Here is a 19,357-nt window from a genome sequence, read left to right as displayed (position 1 = left end):
TTATTACTGTAATTGCAAAGCTGAATAGAACACAAACTTTTAAACAGTAGTGTATACTATTTTTATGACCTCATTAATTGAAAGACTACATTTGTTCTCTTTAAAAAAATTGCCACATTGTAGGACTATTTACGTGAACTGGTGATTTAAAAATGCTCCAAAATTACATATTGTAAAGTATGAATGTACTGTATTACATTACTACAACTGCATTCTTTTGTATACTATATAGTAGGGAAGTACACATATTCAGACATATGGTGTCAAAAAACATCAAGAAAAGGATGACTAGTTATATCACCTAAAATATATGCTTCCATTTATACATTCATAGACATTTCAAACTAAAATCTTGATGCTGACTAAAAAGGTTTCATGTTATGTCAGTTTTGAATTTAACTGAACCTAACAGTTCAATGCTGTGAGCTCTCATTAAAAATATATTTGTGTTTTCTCTCTAGGCAGCCATCAATGGAGTGATACCACAAGAAAATGGGATCTTGCAAAGGTATGACTTTCAGTTGTTGATTCTTATGTATCCAAAATCATCAACTCAGGCTTTCCCTTACAAGATTATGGCAGAGATTCCGCTCTACTGAACTGCATGTGCTTTTAAATGTAGTCTTTAGAGTAGAGATTAATGCTGGTAAACTCCAAAGACAGCACATTACCTGAATCAAGTCCCAGCTGAGCTTGATGGCTCGAACGAGGTGGTTACTGTTTTCATGCCCCTGTAAAATGAAACTGGCCTCCTCTCAAAAGGGCATTCGTCTCTGAGCTATAATGAGACCCAGCTGTGGCTGCTGCTGGTTCCCTGGATGTTAAGGAATCGAGGGGGAAATGTCAGAGCAGCTTGTGTCTCGGCTTGTAGAGCCTTTGGTAGAGCTCTTATCTTGTCTGCTCATCTGATTAGTCAAATCAGAAGTCTGCTCTACCATTTCAGGCTACTCAGCAAACTAACTACTGAACACAAAATCCTGCACTTTAATATTGCACTTCATTTTATAATTCGCAATTTTTTTGTATTAGACTTCCGGGAGCTTTACTTCCGCATTTAGCCACAGCGGTCACTGACACTTCCGGTGCAGCACAGTATATGGAAATTGTGAGAAAATTAAGCACAAAATTAAAACTTGAAGTATTACATGGCAGGATAAAGTATTATTGATATGATCCACCTTCACGCTAAAGGTAAAGCTTCTGGAATGTTAGTTTAATATAATATACTAAAATGTTATGTTCACTATAATTAATAATATAAACAATATATACTATATTATAATAAAATGTCATTATTTGTGATCGACAGATTAGAAATTTGGCAGAAAGTGTTTGCTACTTTCACATTTTGCTATGGGAGCATATTATACCAGAAGCTTGTGTAGCGGAAATATGTAATCAGTTGGCATGCATAGTCAATTGGGCCAGTAAGACATTGCTTATGTTTTTTACATACAAAGTTTTCCTTTATTATTTTATTTCACTTTTTATTTAGTTATACTACTTCAAAAGTTTGGTACAAAAATACAGTAAAAACAGTAATATTGTGAAATATTATAACAATTAAAAATAACTGTTCTCTATTTTAGTATATTTTAAAATGTAATTTATTCCTGTGATTACAAAGCTGAATTTTCAGCATCATCACTCCAGTCTTTAGTGTCACTTGCCCTTCAGAAATCATTATAATATGCTGATTTGGTGCTCATTAAGCATTTCTTATTATTGTTAATATTGAAAATTTTGCTGCTTAATATTTTTGTAGAAACTATTTTACTTATTCATGATTCTTTGGTGACAAGTTCAGAAGAACAGCATTTATTTTTTAATGGAATTTTTTGTAACAATGTAAAAGCTTTTACTGTCATCTATTTAATAATGCATCCTTGCTAAATAAAATTTAAATATTAATTTCTTTATTTTAAAAAAGGAAAGAAATCCTACTGAACCCCAGGCTAATTATTGTATCTCTCCCTTATATCATACATTACTATGGTACCATGTCTTAAAACAATTTTTGCTACTTTATTTAGTTTGTGTGGACTGCTTACAACCTAGAAAAAACACACGAGAGGGAGGAAAAAGAAAGTGAGAATTAAAGTTGTTGCGGAAATAATTGCGGTGAAATAGCAGTGCAGAGAAGGCTGTCATCTCATTTCCCTCTGGAAGTCTGTTCCCCAGCAATTACCCCCTTCGTGCCATTTCAACACTAGAGTCACAGGAAATCAAACAATCAAGTTTACTGCGGGGGTTTTCATAGCGGTTGGTTGATGACCTTGTTAATGGAGGAGAACAACCAACAAAGTTGGGAGCTTTTTATAGGACACAGCACGGATGTAGCCAAACTGTGGGTTCTGCACTGCTGGCCATTTCAGTGCATTAAAGGGTTAGTTCACCCCAAAATGAAAATGATCCCATAATTTACTCACCCTCAAGCAATCCTAGGTGAATATGACTTTCTTCTTTCAGTCAAACACATATTAAATTATATTAAAAAATATTCTGGCTCTTCTAAGCTTTATAATGGGAGTGAATAGTAACGAGATTTTGAAGCCCAAAAAGTGCATCCATCTATCATAAAAATAATTCATACGGCTTCAGGGGGTTAATAAAGGCCTTCAGAAGTGAAGCAATGTCTTTTTGTAAGAAAAAAATCCATATTCATAAATTTAGAAACTAAAATTGCTGGCGGAAGACTGAACTTTGACCCAACGCATACTGTATTGGTGAACGCGGAAGCACAGAAGATGGAGCAAAACAAAACATTGTTCACAGATTAGAAGTCTAAAATGAGAATTTTTAAAGAGAAATGTTGGCGGAGACAAAATATCACAATGTCAATTTTTTTCCAATATCGTGCAGCCCTATACGCTGCTCCTACATCCTACAATGTCAGAACTCGACTTTCTCACAAACGGACTTCACCAGAAGCTAGTGATTATAGTCTATAAAGCTATAAATATGGATATTTTTCTTACAAAAACACATCGCTTCACTTCAGAAGGCCTTTATTAAACCTCTGGAGACGTATGGATTACTTTTATGATGGATGGATGTGCTTTTTGGAGCTTCAAAATCACTCCCTATTATAAAGCTTGGAAGAGCCAGAATATTCTTTAATATAACTCAGATTGTGTTTGACTGAAAGAAGAAAGTCATATACACCTGTGATGGCTTGAGGATGAGTAAATTATGGGATAATTTTCATTTTTGAGTGAACTAACCCTTTAACCTAAAAATAACCCTAACCTAAAAATACTGGTTAATGTTGTGTCTGTGACCAGTGATAGGATTGTTTAGAAGCAAACCACTTTCATACAATCAAGTTTTCTCTCCTCCTCCCCCCCCCCCCCCCTTTCCTTTTTCCATCTTCTTTAGTTTGGTCTGCTTTGGATCGCAGTGAACTCATTCATGGTGTGTTTAGGCTGAATGTAAAGCTTTTCAGCATTCCATCGACCAATTAAATTCTGCCAGTTGCATTGTGGGTAAGAAAAGTAGTTGACAGCTTTCATTGTTGTTCACTCTTCACTGGGTTTTGAAGGTATATAGAGGGGCCAACCACCTTGGCACGGCGTCGGGCACTAAACCGTTGACACCCACAATTGAAAACGCAACAAACAGTTCTTGTTGTTTGTCTGTCTCGCTCGAAGAGTTTGTAAAGTGTTACACTACGCATTTAGCCGCATTGAGATTTCCTTCAGTCGCCTTGGCCTGAAAGAGAGAGAAATTGAACAGAAACGCACACAAACACAACAGTAAAAAAATCTGACCCAATAACAGGAATTGAAACTTTGGACAACAAAAGGCATTTGTGAACACTCATTGTGTCCGCCGTCCATTTCTTCTTCCTCAACGGTCAGTGCTCATGAATGCCCCAGAGTCTTAAGAACAAATATATTCAGACGGAGCGCGCTCTGTGACGGTTTATTTAGAGGGTGTGTGAATGTAAGAGCTTGGACACGAGGACATGTTTTTCTCAAAGGCACGTAATTATGAATGGAGCCTGGCATGGCGACTTCCAGCCTGTGCATTCAGTGGGTGGCTGGCACCATACTGCAGGCTGTAGGATGGCACGGTTCACTCAAGTGCCCCCATTGAGTCGCCCGCTGCCAGCTGGATTTCTGCTCGGCGGGACCCGGAGACCTACACGCTGCTGCCAAGCCAAGCGTGTGCGTAGACTGCCATCTAGACGATTACAGTGGAATAACCGTTGACTGAATGCCAGTGTCTGAGAGAGAGGGGAGAAAAAAAAAAGAGACTTTAGCAGTTGAAGATTATATACAGATCACAAGATTGTTTAAAAATGGATTGAAGATGCTGCAGGCTGTGGGACACTACTGTTCCAGCTCTGCTTTAGAAAGATGTGTATTAACCACAGCCCTATATTTTCACAGCAGAACGAACGACTAGATCTGTTCGTAATCTTGAGGTAGTCTCATTTGTGAATTCCTTTTCTAACCAGGTGAACATCACAAATGACATCTTGTGTAGGCTGAACTCTTAAAATCAGTGCAATGGAAACCTCATGCTTAATATCTGAGGTTCACCAGATTTGTATTTTGTCATCATCTTGGCCTTCAAAAAGCTCTGATTGTTTCATTTGATTGATTGATTGATTGATTCATTGATTCATACTACTTTTGTTTTCTAAACACTTTCATTAGTTCCCACAGTTATGGAAAACCTGGAAATAATAGGGAATTTTACAGTTGTGAATTCCAAGCCTGTGAAAGTCATGGAAATTTGTAAAATTTCTGTTGTGAATATATTTTCATATGATAATTTTATGTGAGAAACGGACCAAAATTTGAGTTCTTATTTATTCAGTAATAATGTGTCCTTCCATTAAGCTTCAAACCACTGTGACCAGATTGAGTCAGCAAATTCTGGAACTGATGATCCAGATTAGTCAAGTTTGTGAACAAATTATTTAGACTGGTTTTGTAAACTGAATCAATTTATAATATCTGAATTAAAAAATGATTTGTTCTCTCTGTCATGAACTCATGAGTGTTCGGGCAGCTTTTCACTGCATAATATCAACTCAAAATTAGAAAATAAAGCTGTCGTATGGCTTCAGAAGACTTGGAATACACTGCAAGTTTTATATATCATGCTATTCAATTATATTCTATCTGTTCCATCACATCTAGCTGTTTTATTATATATGTTGAATTATGTGACTATGTTGACCTGTAGATGTCACTGAGGAGCAGTAACTGTTTTTTTCATAGTTTTTTCTTTTTCTTTTTCTTTTTTTTCTAGAGACATTTCTTTAATTTATCCAATGTTTGGGTTTTCCTTTTTGTGTCTAACGAGTTTCTGAATGCCCCTGGAGCCTAACGTCTTTAACCTTTTCGTATTGTAATAAGGTGGTATAAAGTCAGGCATTGTGTGCTGTGCCTGGCCCCCCGCTCCTGCTCTTACAGCGATATGTGCTGACCCTGGAGGAGAAGAGAGGAGCCTTTGTCCCGCCAGCGCTCAGAGAAAAGACATTATTTACTGCCACAGGGGAACACGGGGGCACGGGGGAATTCAGCCTTCAGCCGCTGAGAGAGAGAGAGGGAGTACGAGAGAGAGAGAGCAAGCAAGTGCCAGAAAAAGCCGTTTGTGTCCTCAGCAGAGCAAAAAAAGGGTGATTTTCTCTGGGTTGGACAATCGAGCGTCTGTTGGGCCCTGCCCATATTATTATACGAGTAAAGCCTGTTTACATTGAGTCTGATACTGTTTGGATTTCAGCACTGCCGGCATTGTGGATCATGCAGAGTGGTGTAATGAGGTGCAAGCTTTTTTTCCACTCTCTCTCTCTCTCTCTCTCTCTCTCTCTCTTCGTTTTCCTTCCCTCACTTTATCTGTTTCTTTCCCTTCTAATTTTCCTTTTCTAAAATCATCAGCAAATTTTTCTAATTGGATGTTGGACTCAGTTTCCGCTTATAGTAGTCAGATTAAGTGAACATAAAATTGACAGAATGCCCAGTATTCACATTGGATTATGAATATAGAGAGGCAGTAGATTATTTCCCACAAAATATTAGGTATTATATGGGCAAAGTTCTAGGATTTTAGGGCTTTCAACCTTTTCAGATCTAGGACCCTCCATCCAGACACTCAGTCAACAGCCTTATTAATAATAACACTCTTTTTTTTTAATTTTTTTTAATTTCACACTTATTTTTTATTTTATTCAATAAATCATATAGAATTTTATTATATTTCATGGCATTTCTAACTAATAGGAACTTTTTACTACTACTTTCAACATTTGATTAAAAAAAAGTAATATTTACAGTAAAAACAGTAATATTGTGAAATATCATTATAGTTTAAAATCACAGGTTTCTATTTTAATGTATTTTAAAATGTAGTGTTTCCCACAGGATTTTTGTGTAACTCTGGTGGGTGGACCGTGGTCCCTCTAGGGGAGTCCGGGGGCATACCCCCCAATAAGAAAAGTTTCTACATTTTAAAGTTAAAGGGTTAAGTAACCCAAAAATGAAAATTCTGTCATTTATTACTCACCCTCATGTCGTTCCAAACCCATAAGACCTTCGAGCTGTGTTTTGAAATCACCCATCACATAAACTGAGGTCTTTAGTAGCTTTCTGCATTGAAAGTAATAATTGTCTGGCAATGCAGGCCTCACTGTGCCATTTAATTTTATGAAAAATATCTTAATTTGTGTTCCGAAGATGAATGAACGTCTTACGGGTGTAAAACGACATGAGGGTGAGTAATTAATGACAGAATTTTCATTTTTGGGTGAACTATCCCTTTAAATTCATCAATCTGGACTGGAGCACTTTGAGAGTTCAAAATTTAGAGCTCCAACCCATATTCAGTGTGCAAATTAAACAAAGAAAAGAATGCATTAACTTTGCTTGTACCTGAACTTTAAAGAGGACTCAACCCTCTTTTTTTAGATTAATTAATTTATTTTAAGAACCTGCTTCCTGCGGTTGAAACACACTGATTACCACCACAAAGTCTCTAGTTCCTGGGGAAAGTTGTGATATAGTGTCTCAGTCTACATTACACTACATAATAATAATAATAATAATAATAATAATAATGGTAACACTTTATTTTAAGGTGACATAGTTGCACGTTACTTCATGTACATACTATGTAATTACAGTAAATTATGCATAATTACAGGTTACTAACCCTAACCGTAACTCTATAGTAAGTACATGTAGTTTATTAGTATTACTCAGTACTTATTTAAGTACAATGTAACTACGTCACCTTAAAATAAAGTGCAACCATAGTAATAGTTATAATATTATTCCTATGACAGTAATAGCCATATATTGTAAAACAAATGCACTGAAAACTAATTATGAAAGTTTCATTTATTTTTGTCCTAATTTCTATACTTAAAAGAGATAAACACGTGAGCTTTTATTTTGATGGAAAATTTTGTCTCATTACAAATCCAGTGAAATGCTGTAATCGTCAACTATGCAAATGTTAAAATAATGCGTAACTGGTGCCCGATACGTTCCACATACAGAGATAAGAGTTCACTGGATTCATTCACTGTGAACTACGCTGATCACGTTCTCTTTGAGCAGCGCAAACAGACAATCTTTTTTGCGATTTGATAAGGACATAAAGCCTTATCGCGCTTTTGATTTTAGTTTGTTTGACAGCAATGGCGCAAAACATGACATTGAAGGCCTTTTTATGTTATTATAAAAAGTTTAAATATATTTTCAGGCAGCCACAGTCTAGTTAATGAATGGAAAGCACTGAAATCTATTTGTTGCGGTCACTGTTGATATTGTGGCTAGCCGCTACAAATAAATCAATGTATGGGAAACACTAAATATATATTCCTGTAATGTAAAACACTGAATTTTCAGCAGCCATTACTCCAGTTTTCAGTGTCACATGATCCTTCAGAAATCATTCTAATATGCTGATTTGCTGCTGAAGAAACATCATCATCAATGTTTTGCTTCTTAATATTTTTGTGGAAACTGTGACTTTTTTTTTTTCCTCCAGGATTCTTTGACGAATGGAAATGAACAACATTTATTTGAAATAGGAATATTTTGTAACATTATATTAGTATTTAGTATATTAGTATAGTAACTTTGCCTCATTTTCTACTATCCTGTGTAGTAATTTCTCCAGTGAAGCATCTCAGACTGACCCCTATGGGCCTCACAGCCAATCAGAAGCCACAGCACCTACGCCCTCAGCCCCGCCTTCTTCAGCTTCAGCATCAGCAGCATCATCATCTTCCTCACCCCCGTCTTCATCCAGCCCGGCCTTCTGCCCTGTGCAACCCTCAAGGCACATTGTGGAACGGCAGTCACGGATGCTCAACTTCCGTGTGGAGTACAGGCAGCGCTCCATAGAGGTGGTCCTGGAGGAAGCCAGCACAGTCGGTGAGCACACACACACACCGTTTTTGATACATTAACATTACATACATGAACAGTTAATCATCATTTGGTAGTAGACAGCACTGTCCACGTCAAATAAAAGAGCACGATCATGCTGCACTTGCAAAAGCAGCACACGTGATTAGCACGGTCCTTTCTTAGAAATACACATCATACTGAGCCATAATGTGTCTAGTATCACGGTTCATGGGCTTTGAACGTCACCACAATGCTGACTCGTTTCTCAAATCAGTTTAGGCTTTTGTTAAATAGGCAATGATTAACATTTCATCTGCAATAATTGACTGTTGTTTTTTTTAGGTTTTCTTAGAAATTTTTGGAGCATTTTCTAGGTAGATGTAGATAATGAGCTTTGATTCTTGGTATGACACTTAACTAAACCGCACACTGTTTGTGCAACTGTATTTCTGTGAATGAAAGTTGAATCTTGTGTCATGAGCTCTGAAGTCAACAGGAAGAGCCCTGAGTTGCAGGGGTGTGAGCAAGGTGCTTAGCAAGTCACACAAATACAATAAAAAAGAAAGAAAATAGCTGCTGTGTCTTTTTTTGTTTTAATGTAATAGTAAATTCGTTGTTTAATTTTTAATAAATGCACATAAAAAATGTGTGTGTGTGTGTGTGTATATGTGTATGTTGTATATGTAATTAATATATAATAATATTCATTCATATAAAATCATTTATATAAATAAAATAAAATCATTTTACTATCCGAAAGTTGTTAAATATTAATGTATTGTAGATATGTGATTATTGTTTAGTTTTTGCAGAGGCCTGATAAATCTTTGGCACACAAGCATCATCTTGAAGTTCTGACTGAAGCTTGACATTTTTAATATCTTTCAGTATAATTGCCATTTAGATCACCATTTTGATAAATCAGCAGCTAGGATAGTAAGCTTGCCATGTTTTGTGTATGGTGGAGAAATTAGGAAAAATGCCAAACAGTTTGAGAACTGATCCTCTGAAACCCTTCTGATGAATGGTTGTCTGCATTGTGGTGGCATAATGATTAATCTCAGTGGTAGTCGAGTAAGAGATGATTCACAAAGGATTTAAGTAACATTACTAGTGCACATACACCAGCAGGTGTGATGAATGATGAAAAAATATGTTTTTAAAATATTTCATTTGCAAACAAAAGAAATTTGTCAGCTTGGCACTTGAACTGGCTAAAGATAAGCAGGATTTTTCTAAATTAAACTAGACTAGATGCATACTGTCCTCTAGTGGTAACATACTGAATTGCCATTAACCTTTTATAACCTCTTCTTATTTTTTTCTCTTTGCAGGTGATATTAAAACTATTTTAGAGACTGAGCTACAGGTCCCTGTCTCTAAAATGCAGTTAAAAGGCTGGAAGAGTGGAGATGTATCTGACAGCGTAAGTGTGACTCTATTGAACATATGCTGATATTAAGATTATTGGTGCATTGATTTTTTTTAAATGCATCTAAATGTAAATTGTTTAAAAAAAAAAAAAGAATTATAAAATTGTGAGTGCCATGTTGAGGGATTGGATTTTAATTGAAATTATTTATTGTTTGTTTGTTTGTTTTTAATAAATAGTTGATTGTAATTGTAACTTTCTTGTCTGTTCAAGTGTACTTCATGTAAGTTTTGCAAAATGGCAACTTTAAAAGCATTTATAACCTCTTGGATGGTTTTCTTATTTTTTCCTTTCTTTCAGACGGTTCTGCGGAGTTTACACCTGCCCAAAAACAACAGCTTGTATGTGCTCACCCCTGATATTGCTCCTTCAGCCAGCACCAGCCAGAGCAGGTATGTCTGCATACTGTCATGAAGTATCTACTTTAGCTCAGATTGAGAACTGCATTTTGGTCCAAGGCAGGGTTAGGAATGTTTGGTCCTAGAGAGCCGCTGTCCAGCAGAGTTTAGCTCCAACCCTGGAAAAAAAACCTCACTTACCTATAGGCTGCGTCCGAAAACCTAGGTAGCTGTCTTGCTGCCTCGCTATCTTATAAGAGAATGACTTGTATGGCAGCGTTTGTGCATGAAGGTACCTCACGAAATTGATTTCGGACAGACTTCTGAGGCAGTGTAGCAGTTTAATGATCTACAGCAATATAGCGCGAGCTTTGTTGAGAACTAAACAAATATTTAATTACTACAGTAGTAACTTCTCGATAGAAATGATATCAAAATTGAAATATGTTGATCAAAATCGTACATTTATACACAAACTGAGCAGCAAACGCAACTTTCGGACGCCATCTTTATTTTCCTAGCTCAACTGTCACAGAATGGAAAGCACAGGATTGTGGGATATCAAAGGCAGCTAAGGATACATCTATGCTTCCTTCAAAAATCGATCTGAGGAAGGTATCTCATGAGAGAGGAAGTGAAGCTAACATATGATTCGGATGTGCCTTGATGCCTTCTTGCCTTGAAATGTGTCCTCGGAAGGCAGCATTTTTCAGTTTTCGGACGCAGCCATTGCCTTTCTTATCCTGAAGGGCTTGATTAGCTTTTTCAGGTGTGTTTGATAAAGGTTGGAGCTAAACTCTGCAGGACAGCGACTCTCTATGACCAAACTAGCCTACCCCTGGTCCAGGTAATGTACATGCAGACAAGTAGCTCTTCAAAATGAAATAATGGACTTAAATCTTATGATTTTTATGAGTGGTCCATCTCTTTGTACTATGACATCTCATATCCAAACTTTGAAGTTTGTTTTTTCATAAACCTCTCCCAGTCCCACCCTCTAAAACTGCCCATTTATTTCTGTGAATCTCTCAAAAATACGGACATTTGTGTTCAAAATCCTGTTTAGATGAGGTTGATGGCTTAATATTCACAGGATTTAGTCAAGGACATCTGTAATACCTGGAGAGTGTCTGTTAAGCATTCATATAATGTGTATAATACAATGCATATAATATAATGTGTCATAATTCACTGCAACTTTTGAATGGCCTTCAATAGAGAAAGATGATTTTTGGCAACAGAATTTTGTAGTTAAGACATTTACCAGCAGGGGCTGACTGGACTAATCTAACCAGACAAACCTAGATCCTTCTGTTTAAGAGAAGTCTCACTCACCACTAGGTGGCGTTGCATGACCACAATTTAGACAGCAACAGTACATTAGCAGTTTGATTTGATTCCCCGTGTTCATTTATTTATTTTTTATTTATTTATGTGTTTATTTATTTACTTATTTATATTTACCATGCTGTTCAAAAGTTTGGGGTCAGAAAGATTTATTATATATATATATATATATATATATATATATATATATATATATATATATATATATATATATATATATAACATTTATACAGTAAGGATGCATTAAATTGATCAAAAGTGACAGTAAATATAGTTATAATGTTAGAAATAAATTGTTTAAAAAAAAAATGTCCATCAAAGAATCCTGAAAATGTATTTGTTTACATAAAAATATTAAGCAGAACAACTGTTTTCAACATAGATAATAAGAATTTTCTTGAGCAGCAATTTAGCATATTAGACTGATTTCTCAAGGCGGGTCATGTGACACTGAAGACTGGAAAAATGTCTGCTGAAAATTCAGCTTTGACATCACAGGAATGAATTACATTTTAAAGTATCTTAACTATTTTTTAATATACTTATATTTTTATTTAAATTTGTAATAACATTTGACAATATTACTGTTTTTACTGTATTTTTGATCAAATAAATGCTAACCCTAACCCTTGGTAAGCATAAGAACTTAAACGGTAGGATATGTGTATGTATGTATTTGTGTGTGTGTGTGTGTGTGTGTATATATATATATATATATATATATATATATATATATATATATATATATATATATATATATATATATATAAAATCAGAGCAGTGCTATTCAAAGTAATAGATGAAAGGAACTTCAATTAGAAAGGGCTGTGTGTGTGTGTGTGTTATATTGATGTGCACGTGTTTGTGTGTGTAATTATGTGTTGATTAGCACTGCTGTAAGCCCCGGCGGGAGGTGGTGGCGGCAATGCTGTCGAGCGACTGGGTATAAACTGGCATCTCTGTCAGCTTGTGTGTGGACACTGTACTCTAGAGTGAGAAAACATTCTGAGAAAAGTACTTAATGGGCTGTAAACTAACATTGTGATAACAGTACCCTCCAAAACACATCAGCACTTTATTTTTTTTTTTCATTTTTTTTTTTTTCTTTTTCCTTTTAGCACCTCATCAGATTTGGTCCGGAGGCATTTTGTATGTGTGTGTCTGTTTTTTCCCCCTTAACTTTCATTTCAAATATTGCAATAAAAACACATATTACTGTGATGTATGTACTGGTCAGGGTTCAATGGATCCATCGAGATCACATATATTAACTTGATCCTGACAGCTGCTCTCGTCCATCTCCTTTCTCCCCTATCGGGCAGGTGACATGCAGCAGCGACCTTGTCACCTCTCTCTCTAAATGGCACAATATCTAATATCCAGCACCTACTAGAGCTCATCATCGGTGGCGGGCTCTAATTATTTCTAAAACTATTTTAGAGGAGTCAAAATAGGGGAGAAAAAGAAAGGGCCGGTGTTAGTTAGGTGTGACCCCATTGTTGCCCGTGATTGTCCTCTCCTGGTGCAGTGAGAAGAGGGCTTCCAGGAGGGTGAGCAGACAAGCTGTTAACTGCCTTTATAAATAACTGTCACAGAGAGACGGGGAGAAAGAAGTGTTCCTCAGCAGACTTAGCTCCTGCTGTACTGTCGTTCTCTGGCTGTATCTCTCAGGGGCAGTTCAGATGCTGTTTTCTCATCTGCTCAGGCATCTTTACTTACACTTATTTTAAACCTGGGTTCAGCAGAATGTCAGTGTTTCTGTGTGATTTAGCAAATTAATAGAAAGAAACTGTGTGAAATGATAACCGGGCCATTCCTTTTATGCTGTCCTTTTTCTTGTCTCCATCATGCATTTCGTAATTTATTTGATAAAATACTTAATTCAGTTTTTACACGTGGAAATCATATTAGGTTTTTTTTAATCACGAAATGACAAAAAAGTGAACACGGGCCGGATTTGAAATCACTTAAATATTTTCATATATATATTTTTATTTTGGTTCTGGTGATATTATTTACAAGTATAGGTAATAAAATAATTATAACAACTATACACAATTAAGTTAAGCAAGTTTTAAATTCTATCACTCCCTTTCCATTGTGTAAAAAATGAAGTTCAAAAATGTATATATGGGGAAATCATATACCATGGAAAAGTTTGGTAAAACTTTACTTAAAGCCTTTATGTATAATGCATTTTAAAATGATTTTTAATGCATTAATTATGCCTTGTAATGCATAATGTACTTTATAATGCATTGTACGTTCTCATGAATAATCATAACCAAAGTTATTATAATTGTAACACTTATGTTACGCATTTAGAAAGCATAATGCATTAAAACACAAGACGAACAACCAATTTCAGATGTAACAAGTAATCTGCAAATATTAAAATGCATTTTAACTTTGGTTACAATTATTTATGAAAAGATATAATGCATTTTAATGTACATTAGGAATACCTTCATAATGCCTTCTACATAAAGGCATTAAGTAAAGTGTTTTAAAAAAAATAAGTATAAATAAATAAATAAATTTTATATATATATATATATATATATATATATATATATATATATATATATATATATATATATATATATAAGTATATGGAAACTGATATAATATTTCTTTTATGAACAAAGTAAAAAAAAAAATCTAATATTATATATATATTTATATATATATATATATATATATATATATATAATATTAGATTTTTTTTTTTTTTTTTTTACTTTGTTCATCAAAGAAATATTATATCAGTTTCCACAAAAAATGTTAAGCAACACAAATGTGTTCTTTAGCACTAAATCAGCATATTACAATGATTTCTGAAGGATCATGTGACACTGAGTAACGGCTGCTGAAAATTCAGCTTTGCAAAATATATTAAAATTGAAAACAGCAATTTATTTCACAATATTACTGCTTTTATTCTATTTTGACATTTGTAATCAACCACCAAAAAAGAGGAATATCCTTGCCTAAACATAACTCAGTTTTTACAGGAGAAGCAAATGTTATCATTTTGGCAGTGGACTACATAAAAACTATGCAATTTTCTTATAATTACAGATTGGCACTAGAGCACCATCAGTTTAATATCTAGTTTTGTTTGGTACCTGGACACTGTGGAATCAAAAGGGGAAAAAAAGACTGCAAGAGAAGCATTATCAGTAGACATCGAAATTTGCACAGTACCTCCTATGGATCTAAAACCAATAATTCATTCCTATATTAATAACAAATGGCAAACAGAATGGGATCTAAATACTGTGAACAAACTCCATGAAATCAGCCCCAGTGTTGGAAGTAGTAGTTTATACCCATTGCAGAATAGGCCATTCCAGGATGACACACAAGTTTTTAATACTAAGAGAAGATCCACCAACATGTTCTTTCTGTCAAAACTCTTTATCGTTGAAGCATGTTTTATTAGATTGTGCTGGTTTTAATCTTGTGAGAAACCTTTTTTACTCAGTTTACTCTTTTGAATACATTTTTAACAAAGTTAAACCAAATATTGCTTTAGAGTTTTTAGCAAAATAAATTGTAAAAACCTGATATAGTTTGCCAAAGAAGCTGGCATGGTGTTAAAAAATAAACAACAAGCTCTATTTTTGCAGCCTTGGTGAGCATAAGAGACTTTTCTTAAAAACATCTTAAAAAATATCTCACCAACCCCAAACTTTTGAACAGCAGTGAGTATATGTGTGTCCCTGTCAGCTTGTTTTTAGTTTAAATTAAAGCATGGGGTCTCAGGATGCAGGCAGCGAACAATGGCACAGTACTCAACAAATAAAAGCCACTGTAGGCAATTACTGCAAAGCATACCTCAGCACACCATATCCAAACATATTAATCAAACTCGTCTTCACACTGCGCCGCCTGCCTCATTTTCTTCCCTCTGTTTTGAATGCAAATACGGCACAGGCTTTGGAGCTTTCACGACAGACACTCCATCCAAGGTAGTTACAGAAATCCAGTGATGAGCCAAGCTCATCTCGCTCGCTTTCCCTCTCGTGGAGGTATCCAAACCCCTAATCTCCAGCATAAATAATGGAACTTTATGAATAATTTAAAACGAATCATCTATTTCTGTTGCTTCCAGGAGATGTGTGTGTTTAAGGTTATTTTAATTTGAACTTCTGCTATTTCAAATACAAATGAGCAAATGAGTCTGTGCGCATTTGGTATTTATCTCATTTTCTGCATCTGATCTCCTGTGAGACTTGGGGGCCTGAGGAATCTGCTGGTTTTGGCACAAAGGAAAAACAGTTTAAACTACAGCAATTAGTACTTAGACTTGTCAGATCAGAACAGGCAGTGCAGAAAAACATTTGTGGCGGATGCAAAAATAAAACTTCAAGAGGAAGAAAGAGCGAAGGGTTATGTTTGTGTTTTTGGTGGGGGTACAGGTCACCCTAAGAGTGTGTGTATGAGAAATTTAAGCCAGAGGTTTGTTCTGCCCGTGTGTACGTACGTGCCAATGAGAGGAACGAGATGGTGGGTTTTATTAAAGTCTCAGTCTTGCAGGGTTCTGAGACGGAAGACTTATCTCTGAGTGAAACCAATCTGCTCTTCATTTACACAGTGGTTTATTTTTTGTCTATAGCAGCCAGTGACATTCTATTTCCGGTGCCTCCGGTGGTGTGGAGAAGCATTTAGGCTGAGTTTAGGGGGGTCAGCTCCAGGTGCTGTTGGGACCACAGAGGGCTGAACCTGGTTAAGCTCCTACAGATGAACCTTATGCTGTAGATCTGTCGTGAGAGGAAATTTTGCATAGTTTTAACTCCTTAGAGAGAAAAGTTCTACTTTGCACTTTACTTTTTAGCCCACGGTTTCATAACACCATCTTAAATGGGACAAAGTTTTTATTACATTTATATTATTTTTAGTTATACAAAAATATATTTAGCATTTTCAAATATTCAGTATATACATATATTCTGAAAAAATTCTGAATCGTGAAAAAAAGTATACAAAATAGGAAGCAGCACAACGGTTTTCAACATTGATGATAAGCAACATTTAAAAATATAGTACAATGGAAAATAGTTATTTTAAATTGTAGTGATATTTCCCAATATTACAGTTTTTATTTTACTTTTGATCAAATAAAAATAAATGCAGCCTAATCTTAATCATACTGCCCCCAAACTTTTGAGAAAGTGTGTGTGTGTATATATATATATATATATATATATATATATAATACACACACACACACACACACACACACACACACACACACACACACACACACAAACAGTCAAACCAAAATTTATTCGGACATCTTGAACATTTCATTCATTAATACAGTTTATTCTCTATTGTTTAAAAAATGGTAATAAAATATGATCTCAGAGTTAAACTGTGTCAGAAAAAAATCTTAATTAATGTCAGATAACACTTAAGCCAAACATGGTCAGGTCAAAGTGTCTGAATAATTTTTGGTTCCAAAAAGTTTTACTGGTAGTCCACTGTATGAGGAATATTTGGGTATAATATGTCACAGTTTACTTTATTTTGCTCTCCTAACATAAATTAACTATAGTATCCTGCGCCCACTAGTAAAAATATACCATAGATATCATAAAATGTCTGAATAATTTTTGGTTAGACTGTATATATTAATCTCACTATTTGTCTTTTCACATTTATTATCATTTTAAAATTTCGAGCAAATTAATACACACTCACATAGGGCTACTTTTTGCAACTGATTTCTCTTTTTAATTCAATTGTTATTCACAAGTTCACAATTCTGATTCACATTCTCATTCACATTCAATTCAGTTAGAAATCCTACAGTTACCAAGTGTACTTTACTTTGGTATAATGTATGTGAACAGTACTGAATTAACTTTATATAGCTATATAAACACTGGTTAGCAAAATTTGAAACAAGGCTTAGATTTAAAGATCAACCCTTACCTTAAGTTATTCACATTTGTCAATGCAAATATATTGTATCAGCATGTAAAATGTCTCCAAGTCATTCACATTTGGTAAGAGTCTTGAAATTAAATTAAACCCCTCCTTTTCCATCCTGTATTCATGACTGTGTTTTTCCACTCTCTGCAGCATCACATATGCATCCTCCTCTCCTAGGCCACCGTTTCAATCTTCATCGCTAGATACAACAAACATTACATTTACATATTGATTTCACAGTTTTAGTCAATGTAAATAAGCTGCCATTACAGTAAATTTGGTCCTCTGTTAACATAAGCTTGTCCAAAGCTCCTCAGATTAAGGCGCTGGTTGCATAATTAATGTGTGCGTTACATATTAATTCCCAGACTCTCCTCTTCCTGACTGCTTTCATTCGAACCCTGATTAGCCGGCAGGCTCGCCTCTAAGCTGTTGATTCATATTCACACACACAGACGGAGCATTTGCTCAAAGCGCTACTTAACCCCCATCGTTTGTCATCAGATGAGGCCTTCTCTCCTACAACTCTGCTCCACGGCTCCCATGAATCTCAAACCTGCTCTGAGGTCAGTGCTCCGAGGGTTACGGCAGAGCAGACAAGTGCCACTAGCCCTCTTGTCCTTTTGTGAGACGTTTACAACTCTTAGCTCCAATCGATACCTCCAGACGGCCTTAGTGCTTGTGTGCGGCCCACGCTGTGGCCCTTGGCTCTGCCCTGGCCTCCCGCTACCCGTGCAGAGCGGTGGGGTGGCACAGGCTTGTCTGAGCCCTGGGGAGACAGAGACGAGCCCCGACTCGTCCACCGCTGAACTCTAATGCTCCTCTCTATTTCTTTTTCTCCCTTCTGCCCTTCCTGCCATTTAACAGTGCCCAGCAAGGGTTGTCAAATCAGAACTACCTGCTCGTCATTAGCCACCGTGAAGCACAGAGAGATTACAGCCTCAACTTCCCCGCCAGCAAAACCATCCAGGAGGTGAGACAACCACACACCTGTCTGTCACCTAGCCCCTCTGTCTGTCTGTCTACACCTGCTGTCTGTCTGTCTCTCTACTGCGTTTCTGCCCGTGTTCTCTGAAACTACTCTCTGATTTTTAGGTGAGGCGTCAACTTAATTATTACATGCTGAAATAATAGTCACCAGTGATTAAGGCCTTCATTGAGCCAAAGATAATTATATCTCAGTCTTGCTTTTCAGGACACGCCCACCAAACTTCAGAATGTCTAATCTCAACTGTGTGTTTAGGGTAAAACTATTCATGTTTTTGTCATGTGAACAAAAAATGTAGAAAGGGCCCATCATGTACAGGACATTTTCTGCATGGCAGGCATTCAAAGCAAAGTTAATCAGGTCTACAAATATGTGTCATGCATGTTGGTTAATTATAAGCTAGAGATAATGAACTTTGGCTCAAATATATATATATATATATATATATATATATATATATATATATATATATATATATATATATATATATATATATACATACACACAATATAAAGTTAGATATTATGGAGCCCTGCACATGAAATGCAGGAAAAATACTTAAAAATAATTTGTTCCCTTGTTTTAGTAAATTGTGTGCCTGATATAATAATTCGTTCTCTCGTTTACCTGAATTTTGGAAGGTTGTAATAATTTGTTCCCTTGTTTTATTTATATTAAAACAAGGGAATGAATTAGTTTGACAAATTCTTAATTCATGGCCACATTATATATATTTTTGTCCGCGTCATGTGCGGGGCTCTCTGTGTGTTTATATTTATTTATTTACATGCTGACTTTAAAATTCTGGAAGACTCTCATCTACTGTGTCTTTCCACTTAGTCAGAGCTCAGTATCGAGCGGCACAAACCCCCCTGTGGCTCATCAGCTCCTTTCCCTCTCCCATCAGACCTGTGCGATGCCATTCTTTTCATCACTC

General features: G+C 35.7%; 1 protein-coding gene across 1 annotated transcript in view; it reads left to right on the top strand.

The window, feature by feature from the left end:
- faf1 (Fas (TNFRSF6) associated factor 1) overlaps positions 1-19,357 on the top strand; it is a 75,698-nt gene that overhangs the window by 7,323 nt on the left and 49,018 nt on the right. Inside the window, exons 3-7 of the mRNA XM_067394593.1 lie at positions 462-508; positions 8,128-8,396; positions 9,707-9,798; positions 10,105-10,196; positions 18,300-18,405. Coding sequence (XP_067250694.1) covers positions 462-508; positions 8,128-8,396; positions 9,707-9,798; positions 10,105-10,196; positions 18,300-18,405 — 606 coding nt within the window. The remainder of the gene's footprint in view (positions 1-461; positions 509-8,127; positions 8,397-9,706; positions 9,799-10,104; positions 10,197-18,299; positions 18,406-19,357) is intronic.

The sequence above is a fragment of the Chanodichthys erythropterus genome, chromosome 9 (genome assembly GCF_024489055.1).
Source record: "Chanodichthys erythropterus isolate Z2021 chromosome 9, ASM2448905v1, whole genome shotgun sequence".
NCBI lineage: Eukaryota > Metazoa > Chordata > Actinopteri > Cypriniformes > Xenocyprididae > Chanodichthys > Chanodichthys erythropterus.
The sequence above is the reverse complement of the archived record's forward strand: the minus strand, read 5'-3'. Positions and strand labels throughout refer to the sequence as shown.